This window comes from Ricinus communis, chromosome 3 (assembly GCF_019578655.1).
Source record: "Ricinus communis isolate WT05 ecotype wild-type chromosome 3, ASM1957865v1, whole genome shotgun sequence".
In the NCBI taxonomy this organism is placed as follows: domain Eukaryota; kingdom Viridiplantae; phylum Streptophyta; class Magnoliopsida; order Malpighiales; family Euphorbiaceae; genus Ricinus; species Ricinus communis.
This window is the reverse complement of record NC_063258.1, coordinates 29,110,177-29,131,325: the sequence shown is the minus strand read 5'-3', so window position 1 is coordinate 29,131,325 and position 21,149 is coordinate 29,110,177. Positions and strand designations below refer to the sequence as shown.

The 21,149-nt window shown below is 35.8% G+C and overlaps 3 protein-coding genes across 3 annotated transcripts; 2 read left to right on the top strand and 1 right to left on the bottom strand.

Moving 5' to 3' along the window:
* The first annotated feature begins 1,114 nt into the window (after positions 1-1,114).
* On the top strand, positions 1,115-2,126 carry LOC8259062 (pectinesterase inhibitor 3). Its single transcript, XM_015717433.3, has one exon. The coding sequence runs from the start codon at positions 1,476-1,478 to the stop codon at positions 2,040-2,042; it is 567 nt and encodes a 188-aa protein (XP_015572919.1). The 5' UTR covers positions 1,115-1,475; the 3' UTR covers positions 2,043-2,126.
* A 2,404-nt stretch (positions 2,127-4,530) lies between these two features.
* LOC8259063 (RRP12-like protein) lies at positions 4,531-13,890 on the top strand. Its single transcript, XM_015717468.3, has 18 exons — positions 4,531-5,155; positions 5,246-5,771; positions 5,864-6,124; positions 6,352-6,443; positions 6,839-7,048; positions 7,139-7,543; positions 8,139-8,317; positions 8,585-8,678; positions 8,798-8,854; positions 8,992-9,126; positions 9,267-9,338; positions 10,315-10,428; positions 10,678-10,839; positions 10,958-11,086; positions 11,631-11,732; positions 11,815-11,894; positions 12,485-12,628; positions 12,941-13,890. Exons 1-18 carry the CDS (start codon positions 4,652-4,654, stop codon positions 13,521-13,523), a joined length of 3,849 nt encoding a protein of 1,282 aa, XP_015572954.2. The 5' UTR covers positions 4,531-4,651; the 3' UTR covers positions 13,524-13,890.
* Positions 13,891-14,721: 831 nt separating this feature from the next.
* Positions 14,722-20,918, bottom strand: LOC8259064 (3-oxoacyl-[acyl-carrier-protein] synthase II, chloroplastic). Its single transcript, XM_002516182.3, has 14 exons — positions 20,182-20,918; positions 19,508-19,713; positions 19,218-19,421; positions 18,937-19,047; positions 18,740-18,835; positions 18,588-18,633; positions 18,418-18,497; positions 17,866-17,934; positions 17,581-17,665; positions 16,188-16,342; positions 16,030-16,110; positions 15,719-15,778; positions 15,445-15,600; positions 14,722-15,138 (listed from the first exon to the last, which is right to left on the bottom strand). The coding sequence occupies exons 1-13, from the start codon at positions 20,534-20,536 to the stop codon at positions 15,484-15,486; spliced, it is 1,665 nt and encodes a 554-aa protein (XP_002516228.1). The 5' UTR covers positions 20,537-20,918; the 3' UTR covers positions 14,722-15,138; positions 15,445-15,483.
* Positions 20,919-21,149: the final 231 nt, after the last annotated feature.

Here is a 21,149-nt window from a genome sequence, read left to right as displayed (position 1 = left end):
TATTTCTGCTAATGAAAGATAAAGGTGCCTGGAAATAGAAATCGAAGTTAATGCAACACTAAGTGTTTATTAATGGGACCAGCTGATGTTCCTCCTTTCAAAAGTTTTATCATCGCTGCAGAAAGTCTCTGAAATTAGGTGAGCTTAAGATCCTATCTAACTACATGATACTGCTAACTCCATTCTTTTACTTATTAATAGTCTTTTCCTTTATACCCCTCTGACTCGAAATCTCCCTGCTCACACTTGAAAGGGATTGAGAACTCTTCTTGCACTCTTTAGTCTTTACTTAATAGAAGAGATAAATCCAGCTGGTCCATATTAACTCCTTGGAGGTGGGGCGTGATTGCATTTTGGCCCTCTGCTATTGCTCTGTCCGTGGCACATGCCTTGTTTCACAGCTTAGAGGGAAAAAAAAGAAAAGAAAAAAAAAAAGAAAAAGAAATTGGCTATCTTTTGGATCAATGGTGCAGATTAATAGATCATGCAATGACAAAAGATGCTTCGAGTTTGGATTCAATAATTCATTTATCGCAGGGCCATAATTACTCGGTTTTCAATTTCAAGACCTTTTTTTTTAGATCAAATAGCAATACCCATCAATCTGAAAAGCAATTAAATGCTTTAGATAATTATTGGGTTTGTATCATCTGCTGTGTTTATTAAAACCCAGACAACAAGGTAGGGTTTCAGCACTTCTTTTTAGTCTCTAGAGTAGAAACATTAGCCTAATCTAGCTTTCAGCCCACTATATTTGTGCATCCTAGATAACACGTATGCCACTGCCATCAAATTTGGTTCCATTGGCCATTGTCCATGTTCTTTCAATAATTCACAAGTAGGCGTGTGGGAGTCGCTTGATATTGTCCATCCAATCATCCATATATCCTATATGGGTTTAGTACAAGAATACAGTGCTTCTCCTTGAGGTAATCCTTTAAATATTCCACTTAATTAGCATGCAATTGCAGGATTAGAACATAAAAAATTGAATCTCTTTCTTTCTCTTGGTATTCAAAAAAGACTATAATTTGAAAAGGACAATGCATATTAGACCTTCATGGCCTCTGCTATCTGGTAGACGTGTTCAATCGCTATTGGGACTTTCAAACTTGAAAAAGGATAACCTTATTGGCCAAGACTCTAGAGTCCTTTGCCTTCGCCAGAGCATGGTCAATTAACACGCAGAGCAAAAATTTTGGTGCCGACTGCTATTAGCTGCTTTTGCATTTACTCCCTCTGTTTTCTTATCCATCCCCTTCCCCAAAATAACCCTATACACCCATATTTCTCTTAATACAGTTTCAGTTTTATACTGTTAAAAAGAAAAAAGAAATGATGGCAGTAGTGTAATTAAGCTACAACCCAAAGCCCATACTAACATTCAACTCTCTTATAAAACCTAATGTCAGCAAGAGTTAGTATCACTCGTACCCGCACACAGCAACAGCTCCACTCAAACTGAGCACTGGGGAATGCCTCCTCTATTCTCTCTCTTCATCCTTTTCCTTTCTCTCTGCTCCGCCGCTGCAAAAACCCACAGCGCAGGCGCGGCACCACAAGATCTGGTCCATTCATCATGCCTCCACGCGAGTTATCCTAACCTCTGCATGCGCACACTCTCCTCTTACTCAGGCCCAGCCAACACCCCGCACGACCTAGCTCTTGCAGCAGTGGAAGTGAGCCTCGGGCGTGCCAGTAAAGTGTCCAAGTACTTGAGCTCACTATCGTCTGGGCTAAAAACAAGGAAAGAACGAGTTGCGCTGAGTGACTGCGTGGAGCAGATATCTGACTCGGTGGATGAGTTGAGTAATACGCTAAATGAATTAAAGCATTTGAGAGGGGAAACTTTTAGGTGGCAAATGAACAATGCTCAAACATGGGTAAGTGCTGCTTTGACTAATGAAGAGACTTGTCTTGATGGTTTTGAACAGGTTCAAAGGAAAGTTAAGTGTGATGTTAAGAGAAAGATTACTAATGTGGCTAGAGTTACTAGTAATGCTTTGTACATGATTAATCGTCTTGGTGAGAGCCGTGGTTAGTTTAATTAGGCCTTAAATAGTGACTCAGTGGATTATGGATTGTTAATCTATCTTCATCATTACTTAATTATTGTTATTATTATATCTGTATGGGTTTTGTCTATGTATTTCCTTTTTTTTTTTTTTTTCAAAATTTAATAGTTTTGTAGCTATATTTAAATGTAAGATGTATGTATTTACTTGTTAATTATTAATCCAATTTCATGCTCTCTAGACATGCGTCTCTATGGCTTAATTCTGTCTTTTTTTTCTAAAGTAAATTTCTATTGAGGTTTGAATTCAAGATAATTATATCTTACTAACTTTAATTTTAAAGATGAACCAAATTTGTATTCAATGTTTATTTTCTGCATATCTGTGGTACCTATTTGGATAGCATATTATAATAATGTTTAGCTATATAATAATTAATCCTTTAATGATTAAATTTTAGGGTCACATCGTGTGATTTTATTTTTAAAAATATACTTTGTTCTATCTTTAAATGCATCAAGAGAGATGAAAATAATCTAGTAGCAGTAGCAAGAAGAGAATAATAAAGTGTATTACCCACTAAAACTCAATGTTAAGGTGAAATTGGGGATTTGGTTGACAAGATCCGTTTTATGAATTGAGATATTTGGAGGTATAATTAAAGCTGCAAATTTGATTAAAAATCTCACTCCTGCTAACGGTCCAATGTAGCTGCTTTGTGGTTAAATAGTGTGCATATTTAATGGACTTGGGGTGGTCCAGCGCCACAAAAATAAATAAATTCACGTAGAAACCAAACCAATGTCTCGCACGTGTATATACACCAGGACACGTGTCTTTAATTATTTGTGTTTCGCTGCTCCCGTTTACATAGAAAGAAACCATAGAGAGTATAGTGTGTGTGGCATTTGCTGATTGGAATTAAGAGTAGTTATTACTGACACAAACTATCTTATTACTCTCTCCAAAGCCGTATGATGTCTAGAATTCAAAGGTGCATGCATGTAACAATGCAAATCTTATGGAGAATTGCAAAGGAATTCAAATGAGAAGACGACATTAATTTTGGATATCCAACTATAAAAATGTCAAGCCTGTTTAATTCGCCACACTAATAGAGCTAGTAGCTAATAGATAATAATTGATAAATTAAATTATTTGGTAAAATTTTATTAGTGGTTGCTGTTAATATATTAAATGACTGTTGAAAATATATAATTTATCGTTAAATATATTATATTTAATAATATAAATTAATAAAAATAATTTATAATAAATAATAAATTAATAATTAATTTTTTAGCTCAATTATATTTATTATTAAAAATATTTATAAAAATTATTTTAAAAAATAAATTTAAATTCAAATTCTATTAATAAAAACTTATAATTTCAAATAACATAATTTTAAATATTAACTATTAAGAATAATTACAAAATAATTATTATTTATTTTAAAATATAAAAATTAATTATATAAGATCAATTTAAAGTAAGTTACTGTTAATAAGTTTTAATAGTGTTCGAATAAATAAAGAATCAAATTGACTATCAGCTGATAAGAAAAAGCTCTAAAATAGAATTGACATAATCAGTAGTTGATTGAGATTAAATCAAATATCACTTTAAGTCTTTACTAAATACTTTAATATAGTTATTCAGTGATAAATAACTATCAGCTGCATTAAATCTCTGAATTAAACATCCTTATCGTGAGTTACAGAAGTAGAACAATGCCAATTGCCAAGGGAGCAAACTGACATGAAAAGCACGGGGAGGTTCATTCAATGAAATGAAAATATTTTAATTTTTTTCGTGTTAATCTCGTTTCTGAAATCAATTATTTTATTATTTTTAAATTACCATATTAATGTTAAAAATATAAATAATATATGAAAAAATATTTTATTAGATGACTTGATCGATCTTAATAACTTCATTTTAGTTCTACACATAATGCTCTGTTAACCTCCGTTTTTGTTTTATAATCCTCACTAAATATTAATATATATTCTTATTATCTATATTACTTTGTCGTTATGGATTAAGACACACAAAATGTGAGAAAATTTGAGATATTATAATAATACAAAGTAATTTTGTATAGGGAAATCACATAAATAAACATATAAACTTCAACCATTTAATTATTTTAATATTTTAAATTGTTAAATTGACATAAAAAATTATAATTTTTTAATATTTAAATACTTTCCAATAGATAATTTTATACAATATACAAAATTTAAGTGTTTGTTATATTAAATGAAAAGTTAAAAGGTGTTTAAGAGATTATAAAAATTAAAATCAGGGATTTGATGCATTATGTGCTTTATAAGTAATCTCTACTGAATGATGAAGTGTACGAAGAACATAATATATTAAAAGATTACTAGCAAACGATGCGTCGTTTGCGTTGAAGAACTCGTGGGCTGTGACGAACACAAAGGTCTAAGACCTGAGGCCTTAGGGCTTTGGCCCAATTCTCTTCCCCTATTATTTTAAAACCCAAATCCAACAATTTCTTCACTCACTCACTCTCCCTAGACCCTAAGAAGCCCTACCCTTACTTCTTCAGAATTAGGGGTTTTCAAGTCTCTGCAACTCCAAATTGCACCTCCATTAATCAAGCCGAAATGGAAGACGTCGAAGTGGATGATTTCTCTACAATTTCCACAACAACAGACGATTTCTGCGAATTAATTATCTCTCGGTTCTCCACTTCTCCACAAGAAAATCACCAGCACCTATGCACAGTAATCGGCGCCATGTCCCAGGAACTCAAGGACCAAAACCTGCCGTCCACACCCATCGCTTACTTCGGCGCTGTTTGCTCCTCTCTCGACCGCCTCTCTTCCGACAACAATAACCACCCTCCCTCTCACGCCATCGATTCTCTTATCACGATCCTCTCTCTTTCCCTCCCAAGAATTTCGGTTCCTATATTAAAGAAAAAACGAGATTTCTTATCAGAACTGATTGTTAGGGTTTTAAGGGTGAATTCGTTAACAATTGGTGCAATTGTTTCGGCTTTGAAATGTATTTCTCACATCTTAAGTATTAAAGATACAATTAATTGGAGTGATGTTTCTCAATTATACAACTTTTTGCTGGGGTTTATTATCGATTCGCGTTCAAAGGTGATTTATTGATTTTTCGTTGAACTTATTGATTAACTGTTATTGATCTTATGGAATTGAAATTTGCTAACGGCTTAAAAATTAAAACAGGTTAGAATGCAAGCAAATGCATGTACACGTGATGTGTTACACAGTTTTCAAGGAACGTCATTATTGGCACCAGCGAGTGAAGGGATTACTAATACATTTGAAAGGTTTCTTCTTCTTGCTGGTGGATCAAATTCTGCTAATGAGAATGAAGGGCCGCGAGGAGGAGCTCAAGAGGTTCTTCATATTCTTGATACTTTAAAGGAATGTCTTCCACTTATGTCTATCAAGTGCAAGACTACTATTCTAAAGTATTACAAGACCCTTCTTGAATTGCGCCAACCTGTTGTTACTAGGCGTATAACTGATAGTTTAAATGTAATTTGTTTACACCCTACTTCTGATGTTTCTGCAGAAGTGTTGCTTGAGCTTTTATGCTCATTGGCTATGTTAGTGTCATCGAATGAGACATCTGTTGATAGTATGACTTTCACTGCTCGGTTGTTGGATGTTGGGATGAGAAAAGTATATAACTTGAATAGAAAAATTTGTGTGGTTAAGCTACCTCTTGTATTTAGCACACTTAAAGGTAATGGTAATTTCTTGAATTTGTTTTTAGTTTTACACATCAAATTAACATCAGCAGTAATTTTGGTTTCTTCATTATTTTTGGTCTGGCAGATATTTTGGCCTCTGAACATGAGGAGGCCATATTTGCAGCAATGGAAGCATTGAAGAGTTTGATAAATAATTGCATTGATGAAAGCTTGATTAAACAGGGTGTAGATCAGATTATGACAAATAAAAACCTAGACTCTAGAAAGTCTGGGCCAACAGTTATCGAAAAAGTGTGTGCAACTATTGAGAGCTTACTTGATTATCATTATAGTGCAGTGTGGGACATGGTATTTCAAGTTGTTTCGACAATGTTTCATAAATTAGGTATTTTCATTGATGATTTTTTCTTCTCTTCTCTAGTTCCATTCCATTTTACATTTTTAACTTGCTGCTGTTTGCGTATTTGTGTAATTTCTAGTATTTCTGTAATTGCTTTTCTTCTTAAAATATTTCTTTCTTCAACTTCTATAGGCTTTTTTTTTTTAATTTTTTTTTAATGAGATATTTTATGTTGATTAAATCCTCATGACTACCCAATCCTCCTTTTTCAGGCAACCACTCTTCATATTTTATGAAAGGAACGGTTAAGAACTTGGCAGACATGGAGAGATTGTCGGATGATGATTTTCCGTACAGAAAACAGGTAGTCAATATTTTTTTTCGTGATTTTGATAGACTTTGCACAATCTGTAATTTTGATGATATATGGAGGGTGCCTTATAAATAGATTTAATTTTGTTGTTAACCACTATAATTAGATGTTAGTTCATAGGAGCAGTCTCGTAGCAGGTAAATTTTATGGTTTTGTTATACCTGACATTATCTGTATTCTGCAGTCTCTATTGAATTATTTTGGAAGTGATTCTGTACTTGGGTTTAAAGTTCCTTATCTACTGTTGTTGTGCACAAAATGTCACTTGAATGAAATTTTATGCTGACACAAGTTGCCTGAACATATATTACAAGTCCTCGTTGTTCCACCTTTAGTTTCTAACTTCTACTTTCTGCTGATATGTGGGTCTGGTTATCAACCTGCAGTTGCATGAATGCCTTGGATCGGCTCTTGTTGCAATGGGGCCTGAAACATTCTTGAACCTCCTACCTCTCAAAATTGAGGCCAATGACTTATCCGAGGTTAATGTTTGGCTCTTTCCTATTTTGAAGCAGTATACGGTTGGTGCCCAGTTAAGCTTCTTTACAGAGACTGTTCTGGGCATGATTGGTCATATGAGAAAGAAGTCCCAAAAAGTATGAAACTCTTGCGCAATTATGTGCTTTCTCTCTATTGCTATGTTTGTGGGACTGTAGCATTCCATAATATATGTTTACTTGTTGCAGTTTGAGCAAGAAGGACGAGTTGTCTCTGCAAGGAATGCTGATGCACTCATATATTCTTTGTGGTCCTTGTTACCTTCTTTTTGCAACTATCCTTTGGATACTGCAGAAAGCTTTAAGGATCTACAACAAGTTCTATGTAGTGCTCTTCGTGAAGAACATGATATTTGTGGAATAATATGCTCTGCTCTGCAGATTCTGATACAACAAAACAAGAAAAATGCTGAAGAAAATGATGATCCGATTGTTATTGAAGTTGATATTGCCAGACAGCGAGCTATGGCCCGCTATAGCCCCCAGGTTACAGCAAGTAATTTGAGTGTGCTAAGGGAATCTGCTTTTGAGTTTTTGACTGTCTTGTCAGGGATTCTTTTGGAATCTTCAAAAGATGATGGTGGCTGTTTGCAGGTACATAAAAGATGATGGTGAACACTGGTAGCCAGTCCTCTACAATATCATGTTCCTGATATTTGTTAAACTGAATTTCACACAAATTTATATTGTTTAATATGAGTCATCAACATTGCTGTTGTTTTCTTCTTCAAATTGTTACCACGGGTATAAGAATATGTGAACTTTTATTTACTCTTCTGCAACATGGGTCCTCAAAAAGTTTTTAGATGGTCTCATGTTGCAAAACTTCAACTGTTTTGCATCCATATTTTGTTAATCTCCACCAAAATTAAGAGCATGTTTTATTGTTTCTTACCAGTGAAGACATGCCCCCCTTTATTTATAGGAAGATTCTTGTCCTTGCTTGCTAAATGATAAATTTGCTGTTAAGTTCTATGGAACATTAAAATATTTGAATAGAAGTAATGTCTATATAGGCAGTTAAAATCATATATGTATTTACATATTTAATATGTTTTGACCTACATTTTTCTTTTCCTCAAAAGTGAACCTATAATATTTTGCAAATTAGTAGCTATAGTGGACCTATAACATTTTGCAAATTAGTAGCTATAGTAATGAAGTGTGCAACTATTTTATGCTGTTGCAGTCTATAATCAGAGAGTTTGCTTCAATAGCTGATAAGAAAGTAGTTAAGAGGATATTCATAAGGTCAATGAGGAAGCTTTTGGATGTTACGCAAAAGGTGACTAAATCTGAAGGTTCTGGAAAGTCTAATTCTATGCAGACTGATGACTCATCAAATGTAAAGCCACCATCACTTGAGAGGTGGAGTTTCTTCATTTTATTATTAACCATTAATGTTATACTGTTGCTGTTTCTCCATTTTGTGTGTATGTGAGGGGTGTGATGGTGTTTCTTTTGCGTATCATTTGCAATTCTGCATCTATGAATTTGTCCGCCATTTGCGTTAAAAAAATTCTGCCAATCTCGGTAAATCAGTATCCATTTGGCACTGAAAAATTGTCACATTCAGATGCATGTGGAGTTGTTGGCAGTGAGTTGATCAGCATGTATACTTGATTTTAACAACAGGGCAAGGCTATTTGATTTGGCTGTTTCTGTTTTGCCTGGCTTGGATGTCGAAGAAATTGGTGTTCTATTCAGTGCGCTAAAGCCTGCTTTACAGGTTTGTCAATTTCTCAATTTCTTTATATGCCGCAGTGGTTTGATTTGTTTTTTGGGTAGAAGCTGCAGTGCATTTTATGTTGCTATGTTATAGTGATTGTCATTATTGTTGGTCTGTAGGATGCTGAGGGTTTGATCCAGAAGAAAGCATACAAAGTCCTTTCAATCATTATCCAGGTATAATATTGTAGAATAAACTATGTTCCTTATTTGTTGTAGGAGTTACTTGGAAATATTTTCTGATAGGCAATATTTCTCCTTTAAGAAATTTATGTGTTCTTTTCCCTGATTAATTTCCTTTTTTTGTTGGCCAGAGGTGTGATGAATTTGTTTCATCAAGGCTTGAGGAACTGCTTCAACTAATGATTGATGTCCTGCCTTCTTGCCATTTTTCTGCCAAACGGCACAGACTTGACTGTTTGTACTTTCTGGTTGTCCATATCTGCAAGGTTGCAAGACCCTAGACCCCACTTTTCTTCTCATTCTTTAGAGTTGTAAATCTATCAGTTTCCCTTTATTAATTTGATATTACAACCACCTATAATATTGGTCAGGCTCTAATCTATGTCAGTTGTGCTTTCGGTTGCAGGGAAATTCAGAGCAAAAGCAGCGTGACATTCTTAGTTCTTTCCTAACTGAAATAATTCTTGCCCTGAAAGAGGTATGTGCCAACTGCTAGTACATTAGCTTTATATGTATGGATCGACAGAAACAGGGTTATTTTGGAGTGATGAATTTCTCTATAACAGTTTTACATGATATGTTATTTGAACCTGTGCTGTTGTGGTTGCGAGCCTAAGGCTCAATCATTTAATCTAGAAATGCATTGATCTGTTTCTATTGATCTATAGTCTAATTAAGTGTTGCTTTCTTCAATTTTTGCATTTGAGAGTACAATTGGGAAAAATTATTAACCTTGTTTAGATGATAACATTACCTCCATTAACTGGAAGATGGAATATACCAAAACTGCATTATTTGTTAAATACTGGAATATAATTCCTCTGCTTTTACAATTGGGTTTGTGATTTATGTCTATATGTGGGCGAGTATGTTTCTATATATGAAGTAGGGAGAGCAGAGGATTTATAAGTTGTTGGAACATAAGGTTTATAGGCGTGTCTTCAAAATTTTGGGTGGAGATGCAATGGAGAACAAGTAAATCAATTTTTACTTTTGGTGCAGAGTGCAGTTGGCTTTGGTTTTATTAAGCTTACTCTGAGCTTGCTCATTCTGCTACTGTCTAGACAAGCTTTTAGTTGACCTGTGCTGTTTCTTATTTTCTTGCCTCTGGGTTACTGAAGTGGAATGCTTATACTGGTTACCACTTTTATTCTACTTGTTGCCACTTCTATTTCTACTTCTCTAGAACCGAAAGTCTCTTTGAATGTGTAATTCTGATTATCCTATTCGTTTGCAAATATAGTACAAATGCAGATGCTTTATTGGGTGTTGGCTAAAACTGTAATATGGTTTTTTTCTTCCATGTTTGAGTTGAAAGATGCACAACAAAACAAGGAATCTTTAATACATGTTCATAAACTAGATTCATCTCATGGGCTGGATTTTAGATCTATTTTTTGTTTTGTTATTTATTGCTGATTTTTCACCTTTTCCTTTTCGTCCTTTTAATACAGGCTAACAAAAAGACGAGGAATAGGGCTTATGAAGTGCTTGTCCAAATTGGCCATGCCTGTGGAGATGAAGAGAATGGGGGAAATAGAGAGAACCTGTATCAATTTTTTAACATGGTATTTCTCTGTTTAATTGTTTCATGATGACTTTTGTTGAATCATTTAATGCTTGATGCTGTATTTTCCTTAGATGTTGAAAGTTCTAACAAGACCTTGAGAATGAGTTGATACATATACATTTTATATCATCTGAATATTACCATCCGGAGTCCCCTCTTATATATATATAAATGACATTGTCATTGCTGATTCTTGTGCATGTAAACTGTGTAATGTTGGAACCACAACTTTTTCTTTTGGTCACAGGTGGCTGGAGGCTTGGCTGGAGAAACTCCTCATATGGTTAGTGCTGCCGTGAAAGGTTTAGCTCGTCTGGCTTATGAGTTCTCAGACCTTGTTTCTACTGCTTACAAGTTGCTTCCATCCACATTTCTACTGCTCCAGAGAAAGAACCGAGAAATCATTAAAGTCCGTTGCTTAGCTTTCAATATGTGCATTTTGCCTTTCATTATGTTCTTTTATCTTATTATTCTGCGCAATTACTTATATCAACATTTTTAGGCTGAATTTTTTGAATTTGGTGCAGGCTAATTTAGGCTTGTTAAAGGTTCTGGTTGCCAAATCACAGTCTGATGGGCTACAAATGCACTTGGGAAGTATGGTGGAAGGCATGCTGAAGTGGCAAGATGAGACCAAAAACCATTTCAGAGCTAAGGTTTGTGCACATCTTCTAGATGTCAAGTAAAATCTATCTGTAGAATAAAATATATTTTTCTAGATATATGTTCTTTACTTATTATAGTTGTTTATGAATCCTTCCATTCTGTGTTCTATATATAATTTTTCTGTCTAAAATTTTGTTAATCTAAATGAAAATACAGAGGGCCTTCTGACTTTTATGTTATCTATGCCTTTGATTCATAATGAATGGCTAGCCACTGCCAGGTTGACTGGAAACTTTGAACCCCATATTCAATGCCTTTGCACACCAACTAGATTTGTAATGCCTTGGCTTTGAATCTTTGGTCTTCTAATATCAAATTCCCTCTTCTTCTCCTCCGGATCTATTGTAGGATTTACAGTATTGAGTATAACCACATGGTGAAGTTCTTTATTATGTCACATTTTCTATGCTCTTCCTGAACGTCGGTTTTGGATATTATGGTTCAGTGCAACTTCAAATCTGTTGTCACTTTGTGTCTTATTGGTATAAGGTCTGTGAGCTCAGTGAGCCAAATTGACTTCTGAACTCTTCTCAGGTTAAGCATCTACTAGAAATGCTTGTGAGGAAGTGTGGTCTGGATGCTGTGAAAGCAGTGATGCCTGAAGAACATATGAGACTTCTTACTAACATTCGGAAGGTTGGTTGAAATGATACATATTAGCTTGCAGTTGTCTTTTGGCAAAGCATCTTTTTGTGATCTTACACACTTATTGAATTAGATAAAGGAGCGGAAAGAGAAGAAGCTTGCAGGTAACTCTGAGGAAGCTAGATCTCATCTGTCAAGGGCAACCACATCCAGGTTTCACTCTCTTATATTGGAACTATGTGTCAATTGTGAACAAAATCATGGGTTATTGATGTTCTATTTGTTTAAGTCTATATGAATGGGCCTTCATTAATGCCCATCCATGCTCAAATAATTAGCAACTCTGAATTTTCATTTATGGTGGTTGTTTCACAGGACAAACGTATGCCGTGTTTAGTTTTGCTTTGTTTTTGCAGATGCCATCTTGAAGAATACAGTGAAAACACCTGAAAGATTTATTAAATGAAGTTAAAATTCTAATATTTATTACTTAATATTACAGCCTAGGTTTTAGCTGCATCAAATGTGGATCTGCATTTCTGCAGTAATAGTTATTCTTAATCAGGGCATGTAGGGTGACTTGCATAAGGCAAGTATTCTTTCACTTAAAAGTGAAGGATTTATTACAAATGCATTAAAACGGTCTTTGATAATCAACTACAGAAAATAATAGTGATTATGTCCAGAGGATTTTTACTTTTAGATGAAAACTGTTTGACAATATCTTTTAAAAGTACATTTTGATACGGTATTAGTATGTCACTAGTTCTCTCTTTTCTGTGTTTAATATGCTATTTTTGCAGGTCAAGTAGATGGAACCACACAAAAATATTCTCTGATTTTGGCGATGAAGACACACAGGACGACGATGCTGAATATATGGATATAAAGACTGTTTCTGGTCGTCAGAGCAAGTCCTCACAGCTCAAATCCAAAGCTTCATTGCGGTTTGTAACTCTCTGAATCTGCTAATACCTGTGTATTACTAATAAAAGCCTGGACTATAACATGGCTAGAATATTATATCTAGATGTGGCTGTGGGTAGTCTATGGAAGTTTATTGGTTGACTATCACCTCTATATCCAATGAGTCAATGAAGAAACGACTTTCTAGTTTCTGTATTTCTCTTGGAATCTATGATTAATATGATTGATGGGGGGCCTGTCTGATCCTGTGGAAGGACCACTGGGAGTATCCTTTTCTAAGTTGTCTCTTCCAAATGATCTTAACTAATTCAGTTATATGCTAATTTGTCCAGGTCCAAGAGAATACGCAAGTCAGATAAAAGCTTGCCAGAAGACTTGGACCAGATAGAAGATGAGCCACTTGATTTGCTTGATCAGCGTAAAACGAGGTCAGCTCTTCGCGCATCAGAACATCTGAAAAGGAAGCAGGAATCTGATAATGAGATGGAGATAGACTCTGAAGGGAGATTGGTAATTCGTGAGGCGGGAAAGTTAAAGAAGGAAAAGCCCTCTAACCCTGACTCGGATGGGAGGAGTGAAGTGGGCAGTTATAATACTGTGAGCTCCTCAAGGAAAGCCCAAAAGCGTCAAAAAACATCTGGATCTGGATGGGCTTACACTGGCAATGAATATGCCAGCAAGAAGGCTGGTGGTGACTTGAAAAAGAAGGACAAGCTTGAACCATACGCGTATTGGCCCCTTGACCGCAAGATGATGAGCCGTAGACCTGAGCATCGTGCAGCTGCTAGGAAAGGTATGGCGAGTGTGGTGAAAATGACTAAGAAGCTTGAGGGCAAGAGCGCTTCAGGTGCACTTTCCATGAAGTTTATGAGATTTAAGACACAAAAGAAAGGAAATAAGAGAAAAAGCAAGTGAAGGCTTATTTAACTGATGATACAAGAGCGCAGGGTTTAGCGGGACTCAAGGTTTCAGTTTGGAAAGATAGCAGTAGGTGCTTTCTGGGGCAGGGCACTCTTCATTTTTCATTCGAAACTAATGAATGTTCGGTCGGGGGTTTCTGCCTTGTTATCAAAATGGGAGTTGGTCTTTTTATTTATTAATTTGTTTGATTGATTATCAAACAAAGCATTAGAAGGTGTATTATGTTTGTGTATATAAATTTACCAAGAGTTTTCTGGTGAGGTTGTGATATTAGGATTTTTTGCCTGTAACTTGCCAGATCGTTTTCTAAATTTGCAATTTTGACTCGTTCGTGGAAATACAATGCGTGAATCCGTTAACATTTTTGGTTGGTATGTCTGAGTCTTGCACTTGGTCACATTATTGGCATCATATTCCTAGATTTGGAGCTTATTTAATAAGAATCAGAGAGAATTATTGCTCCAAGTTCAACTGGCTCCTGTGAATTATCATTTACTTGTGCTCAACCTCCCGTCAATTCGCACTTCCCAAGCTGGCTGCAGTTTGCTGCTTCTGCAGCAATATTTTGCATTGTGTTCTTTTTTATAAATAGTCTATCTGCACAAAGACGCAGCTAAAATATGTGATAGAATATGACGTCCTGCACACTTGCAACAAAGGGCTGAACATGAACATGAACATGAACATGAGACCAGAAATGGAATCACTTGAGATGAAAAACACCTAACAAATGGTAGGTGAAATGATCAAGAACAAGCCGACATTTTGGTATTGCAGATTATGGAGCACCGACTTTCACATCATGTTACTTCGGACACTGCCAGGATGAATTTAAATTATCGCGCAAGGCAAAATTGAATTTCCAATATCCTCCTGGTGGCTTTGATACCTTCAATGGGAAAGTGATTGATAAGAAGACCAGGTGGGCATCGGGTAATCTGAGCATACGATCTTCAGGATCTGAATCTGTGTCATCTCAAGCACAAACCATACGCAGCCAGGAGTATACCTCAACAATATCAAAATCTAAAAAGAAAATTCATGAAAAGCTTATAGGTAAATGATTCTAGAAACTCACCAAGGATGGTTAAAAGAGATGAAAAGAGACAATAGATTCTTATGGATAGCGGGAAAGATGGATAAAGAAGAAGCAAAGATCTTTGTAGATAAGAGAAAGAAAGAGAGAGAAAAAGACGGACAAAAACTTCTTGGTTATGAACATTTATCCTGATAATCATATAGGAACATTTATCCTGATAATTATATAGGACTTGTACAGATGAGAGAACATGTGAAACAAAGCAGAAGCATGCTCATAAAACCACCATTACATTAGTGTAACCTAGCCAACTGTCCAGCTCAAAAATTCATTACAATTGACTGTTAAAGCAACGATCAGCCGTCTGCTTATACATGGAACAAAAATTAAATAAGGCCACTGTTACTGGTATTCGATGGATCAACATGGATCAAGCCACAATGATGCGGAGAGAATACTGAAAATGGTAGAAGCACAGGAATCTTCACGGGAAGTTTCCTCTCTGTGAACTCGGCATATTCTCCTTTCCCTACCCATAGAGTTATCTAATCTTGTTCCATTTTAGATCATCTGTCCAGCCAATTCAAAGGTCAAATTCACACAACTCATTATAGAGAAAAATATAATTCTGCGTTCAGTTGTTATAGTCAGTTGCTAGCTGAGTAAATTGTGCTCTAGTTGTTTCAATGGCTGAAATCAGGCCATTGTAATCTCAATGGTCTAGCAATAGCAGGAGGATTGTAGTAAAGCGAAGATATCGAGGCGCATTTATATAGTATTTTGGTGTTCTATAGTACCTAGCTCAATTCTGTACTTTCCTTAGAACCAATTGCCCTATCAAAATAGACAAGTAACAAATGACAGGAATCTACACACCTTTCACGTTAATACACCAAAGTTGAAGTACCCCTTATTTCACTTGTACGGAGCAAAAATGATCGATGAGTTGTGCCCACCGAACCCAAAAGAGTTGGACAGAGCAACCTTAATGTCCAATCTCTCCTTCTTTGGGCCAACCAGCACCTTTGTGTCCTGAATTTGAAGTGTTGGGAGCATTAATAAATTGAAACAAACATCAAATTTGTGTCCGTTTTAATAAACCTCTCCAAAAAGGCTTCATAGTAACACAACTGAGTAGAAGGAAGCCTACCACGCCTTCTTCTGGGTTTTCCAGGTTGATGTTTGGATGAACCCATCCTGTCCGTATCGCCTATATAGATAACCAAATACGACATCAGGAACTATATAAAATGTTATGCTTTTATCTTGATGTGGGGGTTTGGGAAGGGCAGAGTTGCATGCAATTCTCACACCCCCTCTTTCATCAGAGATCAAGTATTTCAAACTGACATCCCATTGAAAAGTTAAGTCCAGAAGTTATGATGGATGTAAAGCTAAAAACTTGAGGTCTCTCATTTTTTCCATGCGTAGCAGTTAAGATTATCATCATAAACAAGTTACCTGTATTGTTGCTATAGCTTCCACAGCACCAGCTGCTCCTAGTAAATGGCCAATCATAGACTTCGTAGAGTTCACTCTCAACTGTAAATATCACTATCATAACAGCGCAGTGTTGGAAAAGTTGGCGAATATTTTAGATAAAGATAATATCTACTTACATCAGGATTTTGGCTGAAACAGCGCATAAGAGCTTCATATTCTTTAAGGTCTCCAGCTGGGGTAGACGTAGCATGTGCATTTATGTAGTTTACTTCCTCCTTGGATACACCAGATCGCGCTAATGCCTTTTCTATACAGAGAATGACACCAACTCCTGTTTGGTGACAGAAAGAATGTTAGGTAGCTTGTAAAGCTTAAGCATGGATAGAATATACAAAGCATGATGGCAAGATCCAGTAGAGAGCATTTATTTGCTAGAGGTTGATTTCAAGAGCTTAAAAATAATTGTCTCCATCCAAAAGATTATTTAGCAAATATAAATGTGCAAAATTCGATACCATGCATTAGCAATTCGGAGCTTCAAAAAAGAATTTTGGACAATTCAGAACTTTCCATTTCCACAGGTATAAGACTTCATTCACATATATCCCAGGTACAAATTTTATGACATCATCTTCAAATACAGTCGCTACTACTTGAGGTCAATAGGTTCTGTTGTAGCAATTTAGCTTCATCTAATCGATGTCCTCTACAGGAGCTCGAATCAATGCAAGACAGAGAACCTAATGTGCCACCTAGGTGACAATAAAGTGCATGAAATCTTGACAGGCTATATATTAGCATAAGTGACGGAGAACCAAGCAGAATAAGAGCTTGTTGGATTCAAAAGCTTCAGGTCTATTAAATAATATGTAAGGTGCTACTTGATTCATAATATATGATTAAAATTAAACATCATCCAGGAAAGACTATAGAAGCAAACTCAAGCAGCATAAATCCAAAAGCCTATGTAATTTAACGCAACCTAATAATACCATACAAGCTATTTAAATTGTTGAAACAAATTCATGTGCTAATCAATTGGCAACCCTTTTATGCCTTGACAGGACAATGAAATTAGCTTAACCTCATCCAGTTATAGTTGGAGTCAGGTATGCAAGTCCTCTTCTCCCATTTTACTGTGTTTAAGGCAGCCTTGAGAACACTATCTGAATTTATCTTGGACATGCCTTGTCTAAGAATTAATAAAGAGATTACGCTAACCATTTCCTACTATTGCAATCTTTTGGACGATGTATGCAGGAAATAAGTACCACAGTTCCTCTGGTTCCAATGACAAAGGAGAATGCAAATGCGTGTTTGGCCTAGTCCAGTAATGGTTGATTTAGACAACAGATAAAAACTGTAGTTAGCTAATAGTTAAATGACACAAGAATGCCTGAAAGTATACTCACAAAGAAGAGAGTGAAGCAAAACGAAAGTCTTACTTCACATATCTTAGAATTTGGTGAAGCAAAATGAAAGTCTTACTTCACATATCTTAGAATTTCCAAGCCAATACAGACATTATACTGATGCTAAAATTTCAAGTAATTAGAAGTTGTATATTACCATCTGGACGCGGTTCAGTCATGTGATAAGCATCACATGTAAAGCTTCCTCCAAGAAATTCCGCATAAATATTTGCACCTCTTTTCTGCAAACAGCATTAACTCATAGATAACTACCCAAGGAAGAAAAAATACTCCTTAAAACTTTAGAGCTACATTCTAGAATTCAGACAGAAAGAAAAAGAAAGTTCGCCAGGTTGTCAAGGAACTAAATACTGACACCATGCTGGATACAAGGCAATAATTGAGCCCTTGGCATAAATTTCTCGAGTTAAACTGTGCATACCTTAGCATGTTCTAGTTCTTCTAAAAGAAGAACACCAGCTCCTTCCCCCATCACAAATCCATCCCGATTCTGTTTATCACCAAAGATGATAATTCAATTTAGGTACATAGAGGGTAAGTGAGAAAGTAAAATAAAGGCTTGAACGTTTAAAATGAATCCTCCGATCATAATAAACAGACAAATCAAATCTCGACTTCTTCAGAAAATTTAGAAACTTCCATAGCAAAAAAAAAAAAAAAAACTCTCAAAGTAAAGAAACTCAGATCCAGAATTTCTTGGATATGATATTGAAAACATTACAAACCCATGTTAAGAGAGCAAGAAATCTATGTTATCCTCCAAAAGTCAGAAAGAACAGACGTTATTGCTTTTCAATTTGGGAAGGGTTCATCAACTACTACATTGGTACACTTATATCCACCAAAGCTTCCACAGACTTCAGTAATACCATATTGTTTTTTACAAGCTTTAAGATGTAATAAACAAAAAAGTGGTAGGTTGATGGCTGGGCAGGAGTGGAGAAGCATAAATCACTAGATAATTATAAATTACCATATCCCAAGGTCGTGAAGCTTTTGTAGGATCATCATTCCTCTGTGAGAGCGCTCTGCATGCCACAAAACCTCCCAAGCCTGCATCGAATATAGAAATTGAAAAACCAAGCACATGCAAGGCCTTAGCTGAAGCATGGGATGCACAAAGCTTATGAAGGAATGAGTTACCAATAGGTATAATTGCTGCATCTGAGCCACCACAAAGCATAATATCCTGCAAGTTTAATACAATTTCAGATAATAGGGCAACACATACATATAAGTTAGCGATGATAATATCGTATCAGTTGTTGAAGATGCATCGACTGCAAGACACTCACAGCTTCGCCTCTAATGATGTGGTTTGCGGCATTCAATATACAAAAATTGCTAGTAGCACAAGCAGTAGATATTGAATAGTTTGGCCCCATCCAACCCTGCAATTTGATGAGCAATTCAATTAAAAACATCAGTCTCTAAGTAACCAGAGCCCATTAGATCAAGTCTTAATATCGCACGTCTTAAAATTATAGCTTACAAGGTCCATTGCAAGCATGGCAGAGCCCATATTTGTAGTCGCAAAAGGTACGCAGAAAGGATTCATCTTCCTATACGAGATCCTTAATGCTTCAATTGCATCATTGAAAACCTATTGAAAATCACCCGAAAGCAATATAAAGCATTGCTACATCATAAAATGAATAGAGCTAGTGATATAAACAGTAAAATAAGTAATATATATAAAAATGAATCTAAGATCGACAAGAAGATGCTTTGTTATGCAGCTTAATATGTGAAGCCTAGGAAAGTCAGTGTTACCTTCATGCCACCCATTGCAGAACCAATTAAAACTCCACATCTAGCTTTATCCAATTCATCCATCATATCCTCTGTAATACCACCATCTGCCAAGGCTTTTTTGCCAGCAGTAAGCATGTAAAGCATGAATTTATCCATTCTCTTGGAAAGTTTTGGTGCAACCCATCCATCAGTTGAGAAAGACTTGATCTCTCCAGCAATCCTCTAACAAAATGGTAAAAAAGCAACAAGTGTAAAAGTAGAGCTCGTGGCAGAAGAGAAGTAGAAAACTCGAATAAATTTGATTTTACCGTAGGAAATTGGGCACAGTCAAAGGAATCAATCTGACTAATACCACTAGAACCGTCAAGAAGATTATTGTAATAGACGTCTATATCATGACCAAGGGGTGAAACAACACCCATCCCAGTAACAACTACTCTCCTTTGCTTCATAAGAGGTTTCTTATTTGTTGCAACCTCCTTTTCAGGTTGCACAGCCACTGCCATTGCTTCCCCTGCAAATTAAAATAAAGATAAAACCACAAATGGTGTGACTATGTCATACACGCATTAGATAGTAAGTCCATCAACAATTATTTCATGAGAGAGAGGAAAAGAAAAACATGATTTTCATAGCAACGCTAGAATCTTTTTCACTTCATGCGCATAACAAAAGCATCAAGATGTAGGATGAAAGCCTCATGCAACTTAAACTGGCTACATTTTTGTGGCAAAAAATCTAAGCTTTTATATTAGTAATGCAATCATAAAGCATCCAAATATCAGATAAATAAGCTACTAGCGTAGGTAGAACAGAGCTAAACAAGCCTATAATTAAAATGTGAAGATTAATATTTGCAATCAAGATTGGAAATTTCACAATGCAAAAAAGAAAATAAACAACAAGGAATCAAAATCCAAGTAGAAATTAAAATCAAATCAAGAGCAAAAAAAAAAAAAAGAAAAAGAAAAAAGGAAATTACCAGAACGAGGAAGGCGATGATGAAGTCTAGGATGGCGCTTAGGAAGAAGAGGAGTGTTAGGAAAGAGGCCATTAGAGCTGTAGTAATGACTACAAGGCTCGAAGGCCAAGCAAGAAGACATTAATTGTTGAAAACTCGATCCAGAAGATGATAAAGAATTAAAGAAAGATTGAGAGGCAGGGGTGCTGATACTATTATATTTAGGCCTCCTTCTTGTACGACTGTGACTGCTGGTGGTGCCCGGTGTCGATGAAGAGAAGAACGCGTGTCTGTTCTCCTTTGAGCACGTGACCGACATGCACGCCGCCACCAGCCACGTGCACAGGGGAGACGATAATGAAGCTGAGCCCATCATCCTCGGCAGCACTTTATCAACACTTTCAAATCCAAATAATATAACAACAACAACAGATTCAACAGAAACAGAAAAACAAAAATTATAATATAATAAAATATCAATCTAGGAAACAACCAGCAGAAGGAGAGCTCGCATTCGATCTACGTATACATCTATGTATCTTTTGAGAGTTCAAAAAAGAAAGAGTATGTCTCTGTGTGTGTGTGTGTGTGTGTGTGTGTGTTTTGTTATGTAATGGAGGGCCGTTTCGAGACGCCAAGTTTTGGGCAGTTTGTTCTGAGAGAAGCTGAGTGCCAAGTGCTTTTCTTTTCTTTTTCTTTCTTTTCTTTTTCTTTTTTCAAAATTAAAAAAAAAAGAGAGAGAGAGAGAGAGAGAGAGAAAATTGATTTTATTTTTTTAATAATAATAATAATAATAATGTGTTTTGTGAAAGAGCAGAGTAACAGAAGAGAAATACGTGAAGGGAAGACAGGGATCTATGACCATGAAATAATGGTATTTATTTTTATTTTATCTATAAAATGACTATGAATATGAATAAGAAGAGGAAGTGTTTGGATTTTTGTGAAACCTGGATGGATAGATGGGTGCTGTTTCTCTCCTTCTGCCT

What these genes read in the sequence shown, in the direction of transcription:
- LOC8259062 (XM_015717433.3), top strand. Translation starts at nt 1,476, where the DNA reads ATGCCTCCTCTATTCTCTCTCTTCATCCTTTTCCTTTCTCTCTGCTCC.
- LOC8259063 (XM_015717468.3), top strand. Translation starts at nt 4,652, where the DNA reads ATGGAAGACGTCGAAGTGGATGATTTCTCTACAATTTCCACAACAACA. An exon ending in TAATTCTTGCCCTGAAAGAG is followed by an intron (nt 9,339 to 10,314) that starts GTATGTGCCAAC and finishes CTTTTAATACAG; the next exon opens with GCTAACAAAAAGACGAGGAA. An exon ending in AGAACCGAGAAATCATTAAA is followed by an intron (nt 10,840 to 10,957) that starts GTCCGTTGCTTA and finishes AATTTGGTGCAG; the next exon opens with GCTAATTTAGGCTTGTTAAA.
- LOC8259064 (XM_002516182.3), bottom strand. Translation starts at nt 20,536, where the DNA reads ATGATGGGCTCAGCTTCATTATCGTCTCCCCTGTGCACGTGGCTGGTG. An exon ending in ACATCATTAGAGGCGAAGCT is followed by an intron (nt 18,634 to 18,739) that starts GTGAGTGTCTTG and finishes TTAAACTTGCAG; the next exon opens with GATATTATGCTTTGTGGTGG. An exon ending in AAAACCCAGAAGAAGGCGTG is followed by an intron (nt 15,601 to 15,718) that starts GTAGGCTTCCTT and finishes CTTCAAATTCAG; the next exon opens with GACACAAAGGTGCTGGTTGG.